The 21,845-nt window shown below is 39.2% G+C and overlaps 1 protein-coding gene across 1 annotated transcript; it reads left to right on the top strand.

The window, feature by feature from the left end:
- Positions 1-1,432: 1,432 nt before the first annotated feature.
- On the top strand, positions 1,433-20,120 carry tbca (tubulin cofactor a). The gene is made up of 4 exons (XM_066646050.1): positions 1,433-1,632; positions 11,982-12,087; positions 16,176-16,262; positions 19,818-20,120. The coding sequence occupies exons 1-4, from the start codon at positions 1,580-1,582 to the stop codon at positions 19,896-19,898; spliced, it is 327 nt and encodes a 108-aa protein (XP_066502147.1). The 5' UTR covers positions 1,433-1,579; the 3' UTR covers positions 19,899-20,120.
- The last annotated feature ends 1,725 nt before the right edge of the window (positions 20,121-21,845 follow it).

Genomic DNA, 21,845 nt, shown 5'->3' with positions numbered 1-21,845 from the left:
CAGTCAGTCATTATCTGTAACTAATCATTCATTCATTAATTCAGTCATTATCTGTAACTGCTTATCATTCATTCATTCATTCGGTCATTATCTGTAACTGCCTTTCATTCAGTCATTATCTGTAACCGCTTATCATTCATTCATTCATTATCTGTAACTGCTTTTCATTCATTCATTCAGTCATTATCTGTAACTGCTTTTCATTCATTCATTCATTTGTTATCTGTAACTGCTTTTCATTCATTCATTCATTCATTCATTTGTTATCTGTAACTGCTTTTCATTCATTCATTATCTGTAACTGCTTTTCATTCATTCATTCATTATCTGTAACCGCTTTTCATTCATTCATTCATTATCTGTAACTGCTTTTCATTCAGTCAGTCATTATCTGTAACTAATCATTCATTCATTAATTCAGTCATTATCTGTAACTGCTTATCATTCATTCATTCATTCGGTCATTATCTGTAACTGCCTTTCATTCAGTCATTATCTGTAACAGCTTATCATTCATTCATTCATTATCTGTAACTGCTTTTCATTCATTCATTCATTTGTTATCTGTAACTGCTTTTCATTCATTCATTCATTCATTCATTCATTTGTTATCTGTAACTGCTTTTCATTCATTCATTATCTGTAACTGCTTATCATTCATTCATTCATTATCTGTAACGGTTTATCATTCATTCATTCATTATCTGTAACGGTTTATCATTCATTCATTCATTCATTATCTGTAACTGCTTATCATTCATTCATTCATTATCTGTAACGGTTTATCATTCATTCATTCATTCATTATCTGTAACTGCTTATCCAGACTGTAACCCGAGGCAAGGATCAAACCCAGGACGCCAAGACATGGAGCTGTGTGGCAGTGACACAGCGTAATATTTAAAAATGTATAATTTAAATTAAAATAGACGTAAGTACAAAAAATGTAAAAAGCCATAGCATAGAATTGTTAAATTCCATCACTATCATTATCTAGATTTAATTTCATTTAAGATATTTAAGCCATTCGTAAATCAGAAAATATACACTGACTTTCTATATAACGCTTTTGTTGTGTGTGTTTGTTTTTATATTAGTATATTTTCCTCATCATATAAATATGCATTTTTCAGAAAATGACTTTTCAGCTATAACTTTTAACATGTCTACAACTTTTGCACAGTATTTCAGGTAAACATTTGTATTCATTCTCTGTCAAAAATTCCGGGCTCGATCCCAAATGGCTCCTTGTAGCTACTACACTCTATTTCAGAAAACCACACATTTCTGTTTCAAAATTAATGAGTAAAATGCTCGGTAAAAAATGCGTCTTTTGTCAGAGTACGTATGTATTTACAGTTGATATGTAACGTACTAAATGTAGAAGCTGAATCATTGTGCCCTACGTAGTGTACTATGTAAGAAGCACAGAGCAATTCGTGATTCGTCCTCTTTTCCACAGGATTCCTCCAGAAGCTAAGGAGCTTTCTGAAGCCCGCGGTTTTGTTGCAGCTTACGGTTTTTATTTTAATTTTGTTTAATTCTTCACTCAAGTTTTGTTAAAAACTCGAGGTTAATCATGGCAGATCCGAGAATACGGCAGATTAAAATAAAGACAGGTGTTGTTAAACGGTAAGTAAACGTGTGACCAGCGCTCTGTGGAGCTCAGTGTTGGTTAGCATGGGTGCTAATTCTCCGGCGTAAGGCCGCGGCTACAGCGGACTGTGATGGAGCTCTCGTGCCACGGATAGGCTCGCTGTGGCAGTAGCGCTAAAAATTGAGCCCGCTGCTTCTGCCTTGTCAGTTTTTATAGCGTAGCATAGTGGCTAGAATGATTAAGTCATCTTCGTAATTTGCAAAATACAGTGTATACTTCATTTAGACTTGGATTCGTTTAAATAGTTGTAGGTTAAAGACTTTTTCGAGCACATGAAATTGTTAACGGTTCTGGTTAAGCTTTTGTGTAACGTTAATTCAATTACAGAGGCTCATATTACAGTCAACGCCAGACATTTGTTAACCTTACTGTTTTTGTGGGTCTTTTGGCCTCTTTGTTGTAAATTGTATTTATTATAAACTGGCAAAATAATGTGTGGCTCTATCACGTGTAAATAACTGGCTATATGCTGTAATTTCTAACATTCAACGTTATACCAGGTAGCGACTGCTGTATATTCCACTGCTACCACGAAGAAAATGTTTTTATTATATGGTATTTATTATAAAAGTAAGGCAGATGAAGTTATTAAAGTAAAGCAAAGGTGTCAGATTGCTGGGTAAATTTAAAAAAACAAACAAACCTTGAACCCATATCAAGGCTCATAACAAGACTTATTATTATTATAATAATAATAATAATAATAATAATCATGGTGTGCTTCGCTATGACATTTTGCATCCACACATCTCCAGGGCCCTGAGGTCCTGGGTTTGATCCTCGACCCTGTCACTCTGAGTTTTGCTTTGGTGTGTTCTCCTGTGTCTGTGTGGGTTTCCTCCCACGGTTCGGAAACGTGTTGGTAAGTTGGATTGGCTGTGGGAGATTGTCCACATGTGTGAGGAACGTGGTGAGTGTGTATAACTGATCATCAGATGCTCTGCTGTTGTATTATTCATGTTCCAAAGAACATCAAGCACTGAAAGTTTTTAGAAAAGCACTACGTAGCATATTATACATAAACTTGGTGTTTATGAAACGTAATTGTAATTATGATTTAAAAAGTAATATTCGCGATAGTAATAGATATAGCCGTGTCTTACTAACCTAAACTAAGGTGTAGGGTTTGCTGGAAGTGTATATATTTGGGGAAATTCTCGACTAAAAATCTTCTTATTCATTCATTCATTATCTGTAACCCTTATCCAGTTCAGGTCGCAGTGGGTCCAGAGTCTACCTGGAATCATTGGGCGCAAGGCGGGAATACACCCTGGAGGGGGCGCCAGTCCTTCACAGGGCAACACACACTCGCACATTCACTACACACTCACACCTACGGACACTTTTTGAGTCACCAATGCACCTACCAACGTGTGTTTTTGGACTGTGGGAGGACACCGGAGCACCCAGAGGAAACCCACGCAGACACAGGGAGAACACACCAACTATCCACAGAGTTTAGTGGGTAAAGCACATACATATCCATGTTTTACCCTGCTGTCAATATTAACTGTTAGAAAAGTTTGATTTTATTTATTTATTTATGTGTGTGCTACTTAATGCATCTTTGGTACCACTACGTTACTCTCAGGACTGCTTAGTCATGGTTAGTCTATGTGATCCCATTCCTAATAGCAATTAACATTAATAATTAATGCTACACTCTAAATTATATCATTCATATATATGCTTCATATACTAGCCATGCTCGAAGTCCATCCATGTGTATTACAGCAACCGTCCTCTGTTTTTAGAACAGCTGCTGCACTGATGCTAATGATAATAAGAGAAAGATCCTCAACATTGCAATTATGTCCCTGTCCCTGTAGGTTACACTGACACTATGTCAGACAAGAGACAGCTTATTATTAATAAAGTAAAATACAATATAGAAACAGTTTTTAGAATTCCTGACATAAGTGATAGTGTTCTCGTTTTCTAATTTAAATTTCTTGGTTATAAATCCAGCTTTTCCAAAGCCAGATTAGACACTGAGTGCTTTTACATGCACTTAATAATCCAAACTAAAATCCAGCTGTTAAACAGACTTCTTAATCTGATTTCTAGTTGATTCAGTTAATACAGATATTTTATAGGGTTTTATAGAAGTCGAAGCAGACTCGTAACTGCTCCAGGTGCCTTATCATTGTTCCAGTCTGATTACAGAGCAAACAGGCCAAAGTACAAAACCATAAGCATGGGCAGAAGTTTTCTGAAGATGAGTACTGAGAGTAGAAGCCTGCAGTAGGTTCCCCGCTCTATGACTGATCCAGATTTTACAGACTAAAGTTTGACAAATGGATCTTCTGTGTTGTTATCAGGTTCCCAGCATGCAGCTTATAAGCTTTTCAACCAATAATGGAGTTAAGGTGTTCAGAGAAGTGAGTTGTGTAGAGAAACATTCGAACATCTCACCTCACATTGATCTGCACATAATGTTGCATTTCTGCACTGTGATTTAGTCTCTACATTTTACACTGAGTTACATCATCTGTGCGATCGGTCATTTCCACCTCAGAAAGTAGCAAACAGCATTTATGAATTATGTATAAGTGATCATTTAATATTTTATTGATTATTTTCCATAAAATGTATAACACATGAGATGAAGAATTTGATTTCTTTCCAGTCCCTGAATGAATCAATTTCTGCTACAAAGAGTGGGTTCCCCATATAGGAGGGCAGCCATATTTGAAATTGGTTTCATGCAGAATGTCTGAAAAACAAAACAAACAAAAAAAAAAACCAGGCCTTTGACTAGAGCTGAAAGAGGAATTGTTTTGTGTGGAAACACAGTGCCATTTTCAGTTTGCAAGACCTGAAATTTTAATTATAGCCTGCATTATCAAGAACAATGTCTACTAAACTTGACAGTTTTCTAAGAACATCAATGAAATGTTTAAATAGGGGCATTTACCTTTATATATAGCTGAGTTAGACCAATCAGAGTGCTGTATACATCCCAACAACCATAAATGAGTGACAGGCTGTTGTTCTTCATTTAGCCCTACGAATTAGCTTGATCTTTATGAACCTGGTGATGAACACAGGCCTGGATCTTCATTTAGGGAAAACAGTTCAATAAAATTCAAAAGCCACATCTGACCCAAGTGCGGTACAGCAGATTTAACAATCACCAAATCAAGACAGGAGGCTAGGGATAAAACAACATGGTATAAATAAAAAGCATAAAAAGAAGAAACATAAGGTCCAGAGGAAAGTTAATATATAGTTAAAGGCTAAGCACCACTTAATGGACCTCCATGAATATTTGACATTATTTTAGTTACTGACAGATATAAGTATGAATTAAAATGAAAATAGCTGCTTAATTTGCTTTAAAACTGACAATTTTTTTTAAAATTCTTGAACGCAACCGTGACGTCACTGGTGGACAACAGCTGAACAACGCCGCGGTAAAACACCGTTATGACTGACTGTTATGACAGTATCTAGCTAAATAACCAACATTATTCATGACAATAGCCTAGCAATAAGCTAAACTCAAATGTAGAGGTACCGTTATTCTTGTAAATGTGATCGAAGTCGAACTCGAATTCATCCGACACTATAAACCTCCGTAATGCAGCTACGTAGCCGAGTATAATCTGAGCCACCGAGTTTAGCGAGGCAAGCTAACGTTAGCTAACACCAACTAAAACAGGCGAAGTGAGTGTCCTTACCCTGTTTACCTCCATGTTACAGAGGCTCTTGAACACCTTTCGTTGGTGTCCTTACATGCCCATATTGTTGGAAAAGCGCCAGTGAAATGAGCTACAGATAACGGAGTGAGCGGAGGGTCCTTTCCAAAGTGTCCGTTTAAAGTGGACAAATTTAGTCCATTTTCTGGATATTTTGGGATCTTTGGGCCATTTGTTCACAGATGTCCCACTGTACATTGAATGATTGCAGCCAAAAACAACACACCTTTTCGTCATTTTGCATTAAATTAAGTGCAGCTTCTAGAGTTGTTGTCCACCATCTACGTCACAGGCAAGACGCCTATTAGAGTTTCCCAACACCGTTGGGGGGGGAACCAACGGTCTTTTAAACCTTATTCCTTCAATTAGTAAGAAATAACATGTTTTCTGACGATCAATAAACACAAGTTAGGAACTCAAATTCCACTGTATTTATTTGTTTGACACTTTCATAGAGCTGCTGCTTAGCCTTTAAGAAAATAGTAAAATGTAGGTCAGTTTTAAACTAAATGTAAGGATCAAAAGATTGACCACCATCATTGAATTCCTCAATAGAATGTTATGGGTCTAATTCCATGTGGTTATGAATTCCAAATTCTTGGAGCTGTAATGTGATTATCACAATATTGGTCATAAAAAAAAATTAATTAGAAGTAATTATAGATATTAATTGAATGCAATAATATTTTCCCCAAAAAGATTTAGACCCACATTTCACCATTAATATGGAACAGCGTTAATATTGTTCACAATTTTGGTTTATTACAATTATCCTGTAAAATGCTGCCTATTGATAATTACATTATTGGCTGCATCAGGGCTGATTTATTGTGTGTTCTCAGAATAGAGTCTGAGTGACAACGTAACGGGGAATTACTGTAATTCAGCTTCCAATCATCAACATTACTCCCTTTTGCATAGTTCATACATGTTGCATCGATCGTGCTGGGTCTGGTTCAGATAGCGTGCTGTGATGGTATGTAGGTGTGTGTGTGTGTGTGTGTGTGTGTATAAACAATATATCCCATGGATAATAAACACTGATGTGCCACTGTACAAATAGTTGTCAGGGATGTTTTTCCTAAGACGATTCCTCATGACCATCAACATATTACTGCTATTCAGGATAGCGCAAATCTACCTTTGAGCCAAACAACATAAGTGTGTCATTTTTGATAACAGTGAGTAAATTAGGCCAGGCACAATAGCCCCAAAAATATTTGTGATATGCCAGAGCCACATAGTAAATAACTTAATAATGCAATTGAACTTTTAGCAAAAACATTATGAATTTAGATGCTATTAAGAATAATCAGACACTGGAATTGGAATTTAAAAAATATTTAAATATAGGGAATAAATGAAATATGAATAAAAATAATATAAAACCACTGCTTTTAAATAAATCCACATAACGTCTCCAGAACAGAACAGAGCTCTGTGGCTAAAACACTGGGGACTTTTACAAACCATTTATAGAACACACAGTAAACGCAGTGCACAACACTGAGGTCAGTGAAAATTATATGAACTTATATATGGAAATACATATGTTCTCCATATATCACACGATAAATCGATAATGTAATTATTGGGACAGCCCTACTTCTATTATCTTCAAAGAGCTCCTGATCTCTTTTGGTTGAGAGTGTTTTTCTCTGGTTGAGTGTGTGTGTGCACGTGCATGTCGTTAATATTGTACATTAATTTCTTTACTTCAGACCCAACAATAAAACGGAAATCCATCGTGGTGACTGAGAACTTTAATCCCAGAGACTGTGAACAACTTTGATACGGCACGCGTAGTTGTGTAGATTATTCTCCACTTATTACATTGTATTAATTACATTATCGTTATGTTATTTCCACACCATTTACATCCACGCTTTTCAGATTTTAGCTTTAAAGTGAGTTTGTGAGCTCCGGTTTGTTAAACGTCCCAGGACAAACCTTACAGTGTGGGATTTAATAAACCTGCAGCGCTCGTGTTCTGAGAATTGCTTTCTGTCAAGCCGTAATTTCAGTATAAAACACTAAACGTCGTTATCCTGTTTCTAAATCCTCCCAATCTGTGGTTAGCCCGGTCCAAACGTGAGGAAACAGTCTGAGCATGTGGTTCTGTAAAGTGAGTGTCCGGCTTGTTGTGCAGCTCTCTGTTATCACGGAGCAGCCGCTATTGATCAGAGCAGATCTGCACCAGCTGTTGTACGTTCTCAGCTCTTTAGCTGCTATAGATTTCCTTCGGTCTGAGGTCTCTCCCCCCCTTTACTCTCATTCTCTCTCTCCCTCCCTCGCTCTCCTCTCCTCACACAAGCAACACCTCCTCAGCTCCAGGTCACATTATTGATTTTGTCCACCTTTGCCTGGCGTATTGCTGAATTGCATTTCTTAATTTGTCAGGAGCGTGAGATGTGTGCAAGCTGATGAGCACTCTCTCGGATCGCGCACGTTTTTCTCCTCCGTCTGCAGGGGCATGTTTTCATCTCGAGAAAGACTAAATTTAGTACCTGTTTTATGCTGTTAACGAGCAGAGTGGATATAGCGGCCTCTTTCACGTACGCGGACGCTTGTCCTCCTTCACATGTGCACGCTTGTCATGTTTAATCATCAACGCTAAACCGTAATTGTTTTCTCCGTCCACTTTCTTTGCTTGACAGTTGAGTGACGTGAACTCATTTCTATCACAATATTTTCCCCAATCTCTGAAGGTAATGTAATGTATGTTGATCGTGGTTCTGAAGTTATTGAAAGTTATAAATACACCCGAGGAAGCTTATCTTGTACTGCCGTAGCTTTAAATTGAAAGGAATTACTGTTTTGAATATCTCAGCACATCAGACAAATGCAATTACTGAAAGTTAACTATACAATGTAGCACAATTCAGTGTAGCGCAGTTTGATTTGTGTGTATATGTTTGTATCTGTGTCATCTAAATATTCTGCTCCTCCAGCATCCAATAATTATTAATTAAGTCCTCAAATATTTATTTGAAATATTGCTGAAGTCTAAACATTCGTACTGTTGCGTAATAAAAATAAATACGACCTGTGCGTATGTAATCGTCTGACCCTGGCTCGTACGGCCATTACGATTAGGACTTGGGCTCAGAGTGCAGTCATAAAATACATCACAAAAAGCAGCTGTAATTTCAGCAACATTGCCTTAAAGGTGGAGCTCACATTTGTGGAAAATTTAACCATTTATTTGTTGATGTAAAAGTCTTAAAAAATTGACACAGAACTGTCATTTTTTTTTTAGAAAATATTTTTAAACAATTGGTCATTTACATATAATTTCCACCTGTTTTTAATGCAAGGAGCATGTAAAGATTTAAATGTATATTTTATTTTTAATAATAATCTTTAGGAATTGTTCCTTTAATAATGATATGTCAGTGTTGAGGTATTTAATTGGACATTAAATGATTTTTATAATATAAATACACCTTTAATGCAACTGTACAGAATTTGGAAACGTCCTATTTAGGTTTCGACCAATCAGAAGCAGTCAGACACCTGTGTATTGTGACATCACTGCCATGACCACTAACTGGCCGTTTGGTGCATTCGAGCTGGTCTGTTTTGGGCCAAAAAAAACAAACCTGGACCTTTTATTTATAGAGAATAATCGCAGTTAAAATCACAGGCATAATTCAGTATTTTTTCCAAATTGTTCAGAACTGCCAAGAACAAAATGGAGGCCCCTCTATCCTCTTTTTTCTTTTCTCTTCCCCCTTCTTTTACCCTCAAGACACAAATAAGCTTCATGTATTTTTACTTGTGTTTTTGTGTGTGTGTGTGTGTGTCTAAGTCTAACTGAAAGTGTGTGTGTGTGTTGTAATTCAGCCACCCGTTTCAGGCCTAGCTCAGCGGATGCCCTTAATAAAATGACAACAGTAATTTGCTTTTGTCACTGAGTGCTGCCGGGGGCTCGGCGCCTCAAAAATACAGTATTAGAGGAGAGCGAATGTGTGTGTCGCCTCTAATTCTTTTCTCTATTTTCCAGAGAGATGCTTTTTCCATTATGGTGAGGGGAAACCGTGCTGGCAGCCCCATTTTAAGGTCCAGACCAGCCCCACCCCTGTTAGACGACCCGGACAGAAATAAGAAATTAACATCAGCATGGCGCAGCTTTCATTAGCCTGTCCTTCAGCTTTACTGGAATAATTCAACACCTTTTTGCCTTTACAACACACCACCCCCCCACCCCACAAATCCGTCCATCCATCTCTCCACTCCCTCCTCTTTTCATCTGTCCCTTTTTAGCTTTCTCGTTCGGTCTGTAAAAGAGGTGAATGCGTGAGTGTGGGTTCACATTTCTCCATAAAACTCAGGCTACATTTCAGTGTCATACGTCTGTTTAACTTCCCACCAAAATGAGGGCATGTGTTGAGTGTAATGATATTAATCATGACCTTAGATGTCTTGGCGACAATGTGTTTTGCATTTTGGCTTCTCAGCGTTCAGGTTAATTCAGTTTGGGTGAGAGATATCAGGTTTTCCCGGTTTTTAGGAGTCCTGTTTCCTCTTATTTATAAATCGTTTCTTATGAACGCTTCAGAAATGTCTCTCCTTGACGAAATGGATGCCTGTTTTTGGGCTGAAATTTAAATAGAGTGGTCTCTTACTTTTGCACAGGATTTGTAGATGTGTGTGTGTGTCTCAGACAGAGAGAGAAAGACAGCCTCACCTGAGCATATGTTGAATATTAAGGCAGTGCGTGTTGATCGAAGCCTGTTAAATAAAGCGTAATTGATGTAAAATATGAGTGAGTGTTGCGGCCTGATACTCAATACTATGCAGCAACACACACACACATCCACTCTGCCGGAATGTGTCTGATTAATGAGGAAGAGTCCCACACACACACTTGTATAAACGAACCCACACACACACACACGGCTGATTTTATGAAAAATGAATTTGGCGCCGCCATGTCATCCGGACAAGGCAGACGGAAAAAGACTATTAGCCTGAATCATTATCAATAGTGATATTTTCAAACTCCATTACGACCATCACCGCCCGAATTTATTCAATGCATTTAGTTCATTTGGCCGTAATTGATAAATAATCAGAATTTATCAATGTTCCCGCGGCCCGTTTTCAGTAACAATCAAGTGAAAGTGGCCCATTTGCCACCTGACTTAGTCCAAATTAGGGGCTAAATTGATGATCAATTAATCCTACAAGGGCCAGTACAGTGTGTGTGTGAGCGCGAGTGTGTGAGAGTGTGTGTCTGTATGTCAGATAAATGGAGTTAAGAGACAGATTAGCGTAGCGATCAGGAAGTAACTGAAGCGCTGCTGCTCCGTGTGCGCGTGCGTTCCATACACTGCGGCGGCTAACAAGCATGTAGCTGTGATTGACGCATACAACAGACGCAGATAAACGACACCGATATAAGAGGAAAAGAGGAAGATGTTTCCACAGCTTCGGATGTCTCCGTTTGCCTGTATATGAATTGGATAGGAACATTTATTAACGGAATTATCACGAGATTAAATGCAAAATCAAAGTAAAGAACATTTTTGCAGTTTTTTTTCCAGTGAACATCAATTATATTTTTATTTTATTTTGAGCTAGGTTTAAATCTAGAGTTATTACAATCACAGGGTGAAAGCACTGTGTTTAATTTCCATATATGGAGCAGTACATACATTCACTCACATAGTTTTTAGAATGAAATTGGTCATGTTCATTTTGCCAACCAGAAACAAGCCTATCTTTACACTCTGCTGTTACACTGCGTTATTATAGGTTCATTAAAGGTTCGTCACAACACATTTGTAAGTTCGTTCAATATTCATTACCATGCAGTACTATATATTCATTAAGCATTCATTATTACACTTTCTGTATGTTAATTAGATGTGACCTGCTGAATGGTACGATTTACACTTTCTGTGGAGACGAGGGAATGAAGTTATCACTGGGAGCGGTGGTGCTTTATGTCCAAGAATATTTATATTATTTTATATACTTTTTATTAAGCTGCTTTAACGTCCTACACCCTCCTTTAACTCCATTCTTTATATTCAGTAATTTTACGTTATGTTTTTATGCTACGTTATAAAAAGATACACAAAACGTACCCCGTTTCTCAAGGGGAAGTTCATGCATCGTGTCTTTAAAATCTATTTAAGGCACATGGTTAGACTTTACGGATTTGCTTTATATCTAAAGGGGCATTTTTGTTTTGAGCAAAATGTATGTGTTGTACTCTGTGTACAGAGAAAACACCTGGACAGGGCCCGTCTGGCACTAAAACAGAACATTTTATAAAAATCTTGCCTATGTAAATGTTATGACTTTTACTCCTTATGTTTATTTTGTGTTTAATAAGTTAATCTACGCAAAGGAATTGAACCTGTGCGTTAAAATCGCCATAAACTGTCCTTATTTAATTGCTCATCATTTTGGCCTTATTAATCTTAATCAATTTCATCCACATTTTTCCACACTGGAAAACTCCATTACACAGAGAGTGCGGTGGTTTGTTTTTGAAATGATTGAGTGTAAGGCACCTCTCCAAAGCATCGTCTGAGGAGACACGGGATTTGATAAAGTCTGAGTTTATTGTTCTCATGAAACTCCCGTTTTCTCTGTTTGTTTTTGTGCAGACTGGCTAAGGAGGAGGTGTTGTATATAAAGGAGGCGAAGCAACAGGAGGAAAAAATTGAGAGACTGAAAGCCGAGGCAGGAGATGAATACCTCATCAAGAAACAGGTTTGAGAGTTGGGCTGAGGCCTGTTATTCACTGTGTGATAGAAGTGGGTTTATACGATTATTTTATGTCTCACTGTACGGGATTCTTCAGCTGAAATCTCTGAGCATTTCTATTTTATTTGCGTCTCACTGAGCTGGAGTCAGACTAGACTAAACTGAACTGTAGAAAATACATTTTACTGTACTATTCTATATGCTATAGTAGAGTAAATAACACTACACACTTCATTTTACACTGGATATTATACAGTATACGGTATTAAACTAAATATAAATGCTGTTGTAGATGAATATACATGCTACTCTAAACTTTACACTGTACTATAGCATAAAAGGCTATAGTGTAATAATGTATAATATACAGAATTATTGTATACACAATGTTTAAATTAAGCCAAACAAAGCTTGTACACAGTAAAGTGTACAATACACTCCACTAAAGTCATTTAAAATCTGTGTTTTTAGTGAAAGTCTTAGGCATCTAAGATTACTGTTCTAAATGTAGTAGATGTGTTATTGTTACTGCTCAGATAAATAGCTTAAGAACTCTTATTTTCTTATTTTTATGTAACATCAAATATTTCACCAAAAAAACGTTTTAAAGAAGAAGGATAATTTATGGAAGTCAATGTAAATCTATTTAATTTTATTAAGTCATTGGGAGTACAGTGGAACCTCGGTTAACGACCACAATCCGTTCCAGAAAGTTGGTTGTAATCCGAAATGTTCACTATCCGAAATTATTTCCCATAAAAATGAAAGGAAATAGAAATAATTGGTTCCCAGCTCCTGTCGACTCGCTAATATATAAGTGTTAAAGGTTATATGGGTATGTTTTTTTTAATGAGAACAGTTAGAATACAGTTTATAAAGAGTTAAATAAACATACTAACATTAAAGAAAGCATTTAAACATAAGAAAATTTACCTTTTTGCAGTGTGCAGTGTGATGGCGTATATCCAATACACGCATCTGTACGCAACCCGAAATTTTGTTCGCTAACCGGTACAAATTTTTATTTTTTTATTTTTGGTCGTAACCTAATTTGTTCGCTAACCTAGGCGTTCGCTAACCGAGGTTCCACTGTATTTGTATTGGTTCGTTCATCATGAAAATTCCACACAATTTCTGTGTTCAACTGATGTAATAAGCAAAACATCCACAAACATGGAGATACATGTTTTTAATTGGACAGCGACAATATACTACATAAACATTTAAAATATATTAAAATAGCACTACAAACATATTCTATATATAGTATACTATAATACTATACAATATATAACAGTAAATTCTATGCAGTTTACACACACACACACACACGTGTTTATAGTAACATATGATACACTCTTCTATTCTTTTCTATTGTGTAGTTTACTCTGGATTAGCGTGTTATAGTTAAGTGCTGCATAGTTTGCTATAATTTAGTAAAATGTTCTACACAATGAATTTTCTAGCGCTAAACCTACATTACACACTCAAACAGCAGAGATTATAACCCAACCTTTGCAAGTTTGGAAGATTTTTGTCTCCTACACCAACATTGTGATGATTATCACACTATAAACAGCCTTAATTCTAAAGGTGTGGAGTCTGTCTGTGCCGTGTTCTCGTTTTGATTTTAAACTCAAGCTATTTCCAACCTCTCTGAATCGTAAACCAGCAGGGGGAAAAATACAGGCAAAACGAGACACGAATTCAACTCTGTGGGAAATATTTGGACAAAAATAAGTGTGCATTATGTTATGTCTGATCATATTAATCAGTATAAGTGCGGCGAATAACCATGATTTATCGCTCCCTTTTAAAATGCACTCGGCAGTGTTTTCCATTCGAGAAGCACGAAGCAGAGTGTGGAATAAAGCCTAATTAAAAATGTATGAATGTAAATAATGAAACACTGTTTGAAAGCTTCGCTAACAGCAGTTTATTCAACATCTCTGAGTTGTTTACTCCAGTGTTTGGCTAATGTTATAAGGAATGGAGGAAGTAAACTAAACTCTTCTGTTCATATAGATCTTTGTCCGGTGTGTAGCAGAGTGGGATTGGTCCGTTGTCGATGGCCGTAGCCAGTGGAGAAAGGGTTCTATAGGGCACCAAAATCGGTTCCTCTATTGTTACGACGTCAAGCTTGTTACAGCAGAGGAACGGTCTTTGGTGCCGTATAGAATCCTTCTCTAAAAGGCGTTGTAAGAACCATCTATAGCACAGTCTACATCAATCTGAAGAACCCCTTCATGATGTGAAGAACCCTTAAATCACACAACAGGTCCTTCAAGTGTTCAGGGATTTATATAGAATTATTTTCTTTAGTAAAGAACCTTTTAAAGAAGCGTCATTTTTAAGTTTGCAGGTTTATTGATTGGTTATAAACTGAAGAATGCTATTATATATAACATGAGTGAAATTTTGTTATTAAAGGCTCATTTATGCTCAGTATTCACTACGATACAGATACGCACAGAGTCTTCAGAGTGTTCATTCAGTCTGTATTTGTGCAGGTTCTTCGAAACCTTACGGATGCAGATGGAACCGAGCTTTACCACTGGAAAACAGTGAGGGGCAGTAGAGCCGATATTTTAAGTGAAACATGACCCCTGGTAAAATAAGAAAATAATTCTCTGTCCTCACGGACCCCGCCGTTTACACCACCGCCTCTTTTCTGCACCGACTAACGTTACAGTTGTTGTCGTTAGTAAGTTTTGACTCTGAACTGCCCTCTAGTGGATGTGTTGTTCAATGGCTACGTCCACGTAAATGACGAAGAGTGGTATGAGGGCAGCGAGTGTAAAAATTAACGTATTCATTTGCGAACGTAAAGGAAGAATAAATGAGCCTTAAAAAGGACAAAGTGTCATTGAGTGTTTGGGTTTGGTGTGGATTAGAAGGCCATTTAAAAAAAAAAAAAAAAAAGCACTGCTCATTCAGGGACACGAAGACACACACACACACACACAGTAAAGAGTAGAGAATATGGAGTTTGCTGATGGACTTTTCTATTCTGTAGCTCTCATCAGAGAACAGAATACAGTGCTGCGTAACACAGTAATAAATACACTAAAATTGTTTCTACCATATTCTTTTCTGTATCTCTCTCGTGTGTGTGTGTGTGTGTGTGTGTCTAATCTCACATCTGGAGTGGATGCGGAAAAAGCTTTGCTTTGATGTGTGTGTCTGATAACGTTACCCGAGACGTCCTCGCGCCAGAGGGGGCCGATTGTGTGTGTGTGTGTGTGTGTGTGTGTGTGTGTGTGTGTGTGTGTGTGTCTGCTGACAGGTCGATAAGCCAATACAGCGCTCACTCCTTAGTGAGAGCAGCTCTGGGGATGTAACCCTCACACACGTCTCCTTTTGTATTTGATGGGTTCTGCTCACACACACACACACACACTCTCTCTCTCCTCTCTCTCTCTCTCTGAAAGCAAGGCATCTAGCTCATTTTCAGTTTTGTTTTTCCTCTCGAATTGTGACCTGTCCTTTCCTGTTCTCAGGTCTGTCACAATAATCAAATAATTGACATTTCCTACAATATATAAACATTTCCCTGATAATTCTCACTCACCTCAGTGTTGTCCACTTTGTTTACTATGTGTTTGTTTACAGAAGAATACACATATACAGCATTTTAGTTACTCGCTCAGTTCTGAAGTCTTTTTCTCTTGGTGTGGATTCGTTTGAAAACTGTGGTTATCATTTTATTTATGTTTTATTTATTAATGATATTTAAAAACATTTATTACAATTCAAATACAAATAGTTTGTGCTAAAATTCATTGCTTTTTAAAGGGGTGTAAATTGCGTTATTATGCTGTTACATCATTATCGCATCAGTGGCATAAAATGATCGTAAAATAACAGTAATATCGTTCATTGCAATTATTTCTGGGACAGTATGTGGCGTATCGACCAACGCGTGCTCTAATGTGAGACTTTCTTATTGAGAACAAGCCTCACATTTTTGATTAGTGTTGTTTTAATATTTGTGTAACTGTAACACTTTTTCTCTTGTTTTCCTGTGTGTGTGTGTGTGTGTTTGTGTGTGTGTGTGTGTGCGCGCGCATATGCAATGATGTGTGTATGGACAGATGGAGGTGCTGCAGGAGTCCAGAATGATGATTCCTGACTGTCATCGTCGTTTAGCCATGGCTCACGCTGACCTGCAGCAACTCCTGGTGAGAGCACACACACACACACACACACACACATTCTCTCACTAAGAGCACACACATACGGAGAGATTTCTATTACCTTACATGAGATTTCCTTTATTCCTGGGTGTGGAAGGTAATACATCTTCTCTGTACCAGATGGGACGAGGTGTGCTTGCTGTTCGGATGAAATCTCAGGAGACAAAAAGTACATTTAGGACCTTAAAGTGCGCACACCGACACAGGAGAGAGAACATTAGAAACGCTGCACCAACTATGAACAGCGTGTTTAGGAAATAGCTGTTGTATTTTTTTAAGGGTAGTGACCAGTAGCAGAAACTTACATAGGAGCTGTGTGTAAGTGTTCACTTATTCATTCGTTAGACAAAGATGATCCTTCATTAGCGCCACAGAGAATGTAACACCTGTTTCCCGAGGGTTGACAAATAATGCAAGCTTCCAAAATTGTTTTGTAATATCAGCACGTCATCACTGTCCAAAGAATCATCTCTTTGTTGTCTCCTTTTCTTATTTTTAATTTACTACATCATCAGGAGGAGTGGACCAATAGAAATGCTCCAGATTTACTCTTTTTTACATTGACTTCCACTGAAAATAAATGATTTTTCCTCTTCCTTTAGAGTAAATTTTTTGGAAATATATGATTTTCTTTTGGACAGCGATGAAATATAAATTTCAAAGCTTCTGTACTTTTCCAAACATGGCAGCCCCTGTGCGGGGGGACCCGCTCTTTGGAGCTTAAACTAGATCGTTCAGGGACGACAGAGCCGTGTGATTGTTTAATATGTTTTACATGTCTTCCCCTGTGTTTTTAAAGCAGACACATATTTAACAGGCTTTGTGTGGGGTTAAATAAGTCGAAGACGGGGTTATGTACAATCAATTCACATTTTACTCTTTACCATGCTGCAATTAAGCCTCTCGCGAGCTTAGTTTCGACCTTGTCTGAAACACACACACAGTCTCTATCTCTCTCTCTCTCTCTCTCTCTGTCTCTCTCTCTCTCTCTATCTCAAGAAGACCTGTGATTAACAAGAAAACTGTCTGTGTGTGTCCTCTCTGTCTTAGACATGTAGAGAGTAGTCTCTATGGTCTCTCTCTCTCTCTCCTCTCTCTCTCTCTCTCTTTCCGAGACTTCCTCATCTGACGTGTTGAGGAAGCAGAGGATACGGCAATTATCTCGAGGGAGGGGTGTGGGGGCACAGAACAGAGCGCTGCATGAAATGATCTATAATGAAGAGGACTCCTCTTACGTCTGGTCAATCTGTCTAATATTTCTCATTATGAGAATGTTGTAATGATATTATAAGGTTATTCAACCTATTTCTAGATGGTTTTTATCTAGAGAAAGTGTCTTATTCCATCAGCGGATAATTATTTCGCTCATTTAAAACGTTAATCCTCGATACAATTGGGTGACCTGCCCGTTTAAAAGAATGGGGAAAGAATAACGTGCAGTTTTAGGTTAAAGGTGCAGGTAGATATTGATTATATCATTAGTTTATACTTGAATATTTCTTGTATCAGTAATGTTGGTTATTATTATTAATAAAATATCAATAGCAGTGATACTAATAATAATTGTTATAATAATGGGTAATGACTACATTTGAATACAATGTGATTTAATTTAAATATCACTTAACGATAGCGAAGCAGCAGAAACGTTTCTAAAAGCACAGTTAAAGCAGCACATAAGTCTAAACATATAGCCTCAGAATTGATATATAGCCACAACATTAAAACCACACACAGGCGGAGTGAAAAACATTGATTAATTCACCTGCTGATTGATCTACAAACATCCACATATGTTGAAGAAAGACAAGTGTTCTGCCTTTTCTCACAGCAGCAGGGATAATGTGGCACTGAGAATACGACTGGCATCAAACTTCAACCCTGTCCTTCGTCTGATAAAATTCTGAAGGATGAAACAGGTTAATTGAAGAGATAAGGGCTGAAGAGTTGATGTACATCTTTCTGTTCGATGCAGACCATGAATAAACTGTTTGACAAACAGCAGCGAATGAAAATCATCATAGTTTGTGTGTGTGTGTATAGATAAGATATAGCGGAAACCTAATCGTTTATTCAGAAAACTCTTTTCCACCCCCCTTGTGTGCATTTTACGCTTTAGCGATATTCTAAATTTTCTACCTTGTCTGAGCGACTTTATTTGGGTAAAATGTTCTAATTTTGGCCTTTTTCCATTCAGGTTTCAGTTCAAAAAATTATTTTTAACATGGCTTCATTTCTTAAATACTGCCATGACTCCCTGTGAGGAGTGTGGTGTGTTCTCTCTGTGTCTGCGTGGGTTTCCTCCGGGTGACTGTCTGTGAGGAGTGTGGTGTGTTCTCTCTGTGTCTGCGTGGGTTTCCTCCGGGTGACTGTCTGTGAGGAGTGTGGTGTGTTCTCTCTGTGTCTGCGTGGGTTTCCTCCGGGTGACTGTCTGTGAGGAGTGTGGTGTGTTCTCCCTGTGTCTGCGTGGGTTTCCTCCGGGTGACTGTCTGTGAGGAGTGAGGTGTGTTCTCCCTGTGTCTGCGTGGGTTTCCTCCATGTGACTGTCTGTGAGGAGTGTGGTGTGTTCTCCCTGTGTCTGCGTGGGTTTCCTCCGGGTGACTGTCTGTGAGGAGTGTGGTGTGTTCTCTCTGTGTCTGCGTGGGTTTCCTCCGGGTGACTGTCTGTGAGGAGTGAGGTGTGTTCTCCCTGTGTCTGCGTGGGTTTCCTCCGTGTGACTGTCTGTGAGGAGTGTGGTGTGTTCTCCCTGTGTCTGCGTGGGTTTCCTCCGGGTGACTGTCTGTGAGGAGTGTGGTGTGTTCTCTCTGTGTCTGCGTGGGTTTCCTCCGGGTGACTGTCTGTGAGGAGTGTGGTGTGTTCTCCCTGTGTCTGCGTGGGTTTCCTCCGGGTGACTGTCTGTGAGGAGTGTGGTGTGTTCTCCCTGTGTCTGCGTGGGTTTCCTCCGGGTGACTGTGAGGAGTGTGGTGTGTTCTCTCTGTGTCTGCGTGGGTTTCCTCCGGGTGACTGTCTGTGAGGAGTGAGGTGTGTTCTCCCTGTGTCTGCGTGGGTTTCCTCCGGGTGACTGTCTGTGAGGAGTGTGGTGTGTTCTCCCTGTGTCTGCGTGGGTTTCCTCCGGGTGCTCCGGTTTCGTCCCACGGTCCAAAAACACGTTGGTAGGTGGATTGGCGACTCAAAAGTGTCCGTAGGTGTGAATGTGAGCGTGTGTGTTGCCCTGTGAAGGACTGGTGCCCCCTCCAGGGTGTGTTTTAATGAATGAATGAATGCCATGACTACAGACTACAGAAAAACCCGAGACACATTTAGACCTAACTCACCAAAACGTCACTTTGTACCTTTGGGAACCAGAATGTCCGGGGACATGTGCTGCCCTGTGTCTAATGTCTGGTGCTCAGTGGACTGTTGTGATCTTCAGGTGAGTGTTTGCTGGGCACCGTGGACCTGAATCTCACGGTGATGTCTGTATCACCCTGCGCTGAATCCGTCGGCCGTTCCCTGGTGTCCGCTGGTGATTTGTGATTGGCAGTGCTTTGTGTTTTGCAGGAAACGGAGGAAGATCTGACAGAAACAGAGGAATACAAGGAGGCCAGAAGCATTTTAGACTCTGTCAAGCTGGAAGGATGATGTAAACACACACACGCGCACACACACACATAGTCCCAAGTGTCCATTCCATTTGTCAGGACTTGTTAAGAAATGTCAATGCAAGCCAGATGTCTGTTCCTCTCTCTCTCTATCGCTGTTTTGTATTTATTTTTAACTTGGGGAATGATGTGCCACCTGATCCTTAACGTCCTCTGATGAGTGTTCAGATTTACACTGAAACATCAAATAAACTTTCTTATACACGGACTCCTCACGTTGTGTGTTCATTTCTGGCCTGATTTAATCTCGTCGAAACGTGCCTTTGAGACTGAAGCAGCTTCTCTGTAGATTCCCTCAGGAAACTGGAATGAAGACCCTCCTGGAGAAGATGGAAGAGCTTGTTCTGCGATCATCTGGAGAACGACCTTCAGAATTTACCTTGAGTGCCGTTTTCTTTGGAACTGCTCTTAAATGTTGACTTGTGTCTACGCACGCGGGCTCAGACGTGAGAAAACCATCCACTGTCCAAATAGCCCCTGCTCAGTGGTGTTTCACAAGACACAGCACGCTCCCCCACATCTTAGAGAGAGGTGAACGCAATGACAGTGGAGCTCAACACGCTAGGAGGAGAGCACTTAATAACCTCATGGTTAACTGACAGTTGTGCCACTGCAGTTGCTCTGAGGGTTGAGTGACTGTGACTACCTAGTGCCCAGTGAGACGGATTAGACTTCAAGACCCACTGCCACCCTGATTAGGATGAATGAATGAATGAATGAATGAATTGCCAAACAATGAGATAAAACAGCTTGAAATTGAGAGAGCTGCCCTGACAAAATGGACAAAGAGTGGATTAAAAGTTATCTATGAAAACAACGGTAAAGTAACAGAAACACGAGGTGCGGTGTGTATTTTTGTGCGCATTGAGGCTCACGTTTACATGTTTGTTAGGTTTATTCTCAGCTCCGTGTCAACTGCTCAGAGTCTTTAATTGATATTTTCAGTGTTGTGTTTTTAACACACTTCTCTTTCTCACCTTCAGTCGTGAAAGATGAAGTGAACCTGCCAACCTTTTTAGCGTTTGGAGGATTTAAAGAGGTCCAGATGAAGCTGTCTTTCACAGGAACGTGTGTGTTTTTCCCCATAGAGGGTGGTGTGTGGGTGCTTGAGGAAGATTAGAGACAACAACACGTTTATAATCAGCTCAAATGGGGCACATTTTCAAATTAAAGCAACATTATGTAATGTTTTTACCTTAAAATTACAGCTTTAAAATCATTGTGATGCTCCACTGAGCTGTAACAGTCCCTCTTTTTGCTACTCTGAGCTCTGCACAACAGAAACTGTGTTATGTAACTCCTGGAGGAGGGTAGGAGGCCAACCTCCTTGCTCCACTATATAGTGCACTGTTATTGGGCTCCATTTTGTAGTGGTGTCCAAAATCATAGCGGACAATTCTCAGTGCACGCAGACAAATCCCATAATGCATTGCTTGGTAAAAACCCGCATGAGGTTGTGTCCGATGAGTGAGGACGATTCTAAGGGCGTGGCATTGACAGGGGGCCCTTTGAGGGCTGTTAATACTAATAGTATTCTCTTGTGTGGGGAAGCATCTTTCATGGGGCCCAAGATTTCTAACTGTGCCCCTGCCACCACCACCACCACGTCAGTGTCACTGCAGCTTTGTGGGGGGGGGTGAAAGCGGGGTAAGAAAGTATGCAGAGCAACAGATAGACTACAGTACAAGTGTAGAACTACGAAGTAATCCGGTGTGGTCAGTGGAGCTTAATTGAGGAATGTGATAACGGCAGTAAATGCGGTAAATATTGAAACCTGTGTGTGTGTGTTTTCCGTGCAATCCGTCAGCGCGCTTTAATTCCGGAGTGTGTTGCGGGACCGCGCGAGCGTCGAGCGGCGGGTTCGGCTCTCGGGCGCGCGGCACTCCGCACATTGTCGCTAATTATCGGCTTCACCCCCAAACTCTCA

This window comes from Hoplias malabaricus, chromosome 15, assembly GCF_029633855.1.
Source record: "Hoplias malabaricus isolate fHopMal1 chromosome 15, fHopMal1.hap1, whole genome shotgun sequence".
NCBI classification, from domain to species: domain Eukaryota; kingdom Metazoa; phylum Chordata; class Actinopteri; order Characiformes; family Erythrinidae; genus Hoplias; species Hoplias malabaricus.
Note: the sequence above shows the minus strand (reverse complement) of the source record. Positions and strands in the feature narration are given on the sequence as shown.

Bases quoted from the DNA above. Each gene is read 5' to 3' on its own strand.
- tbca (XM_066646050.1), top strand. From the start codon at position 1,580: ATGGCAGATCCGAGAATACGGCAGATTAAAATAAAGACAGGTGTTGTT. The intron at 1,633-11,981 runs GTAAGTAAACGT...GTTTTTGTGCAG, and splicing joins AAGACAGGTGTTGTTAAACG to ACTGGCTAAGGAGGAGGTGT. The intron at 12,088-16,175 runs GTTTGAGAGTTG...GTGTATGGACAG, and splicing joins AATACCTCATCAAGAAACAG to ATGGAGGTGCTGCAGGAGTC.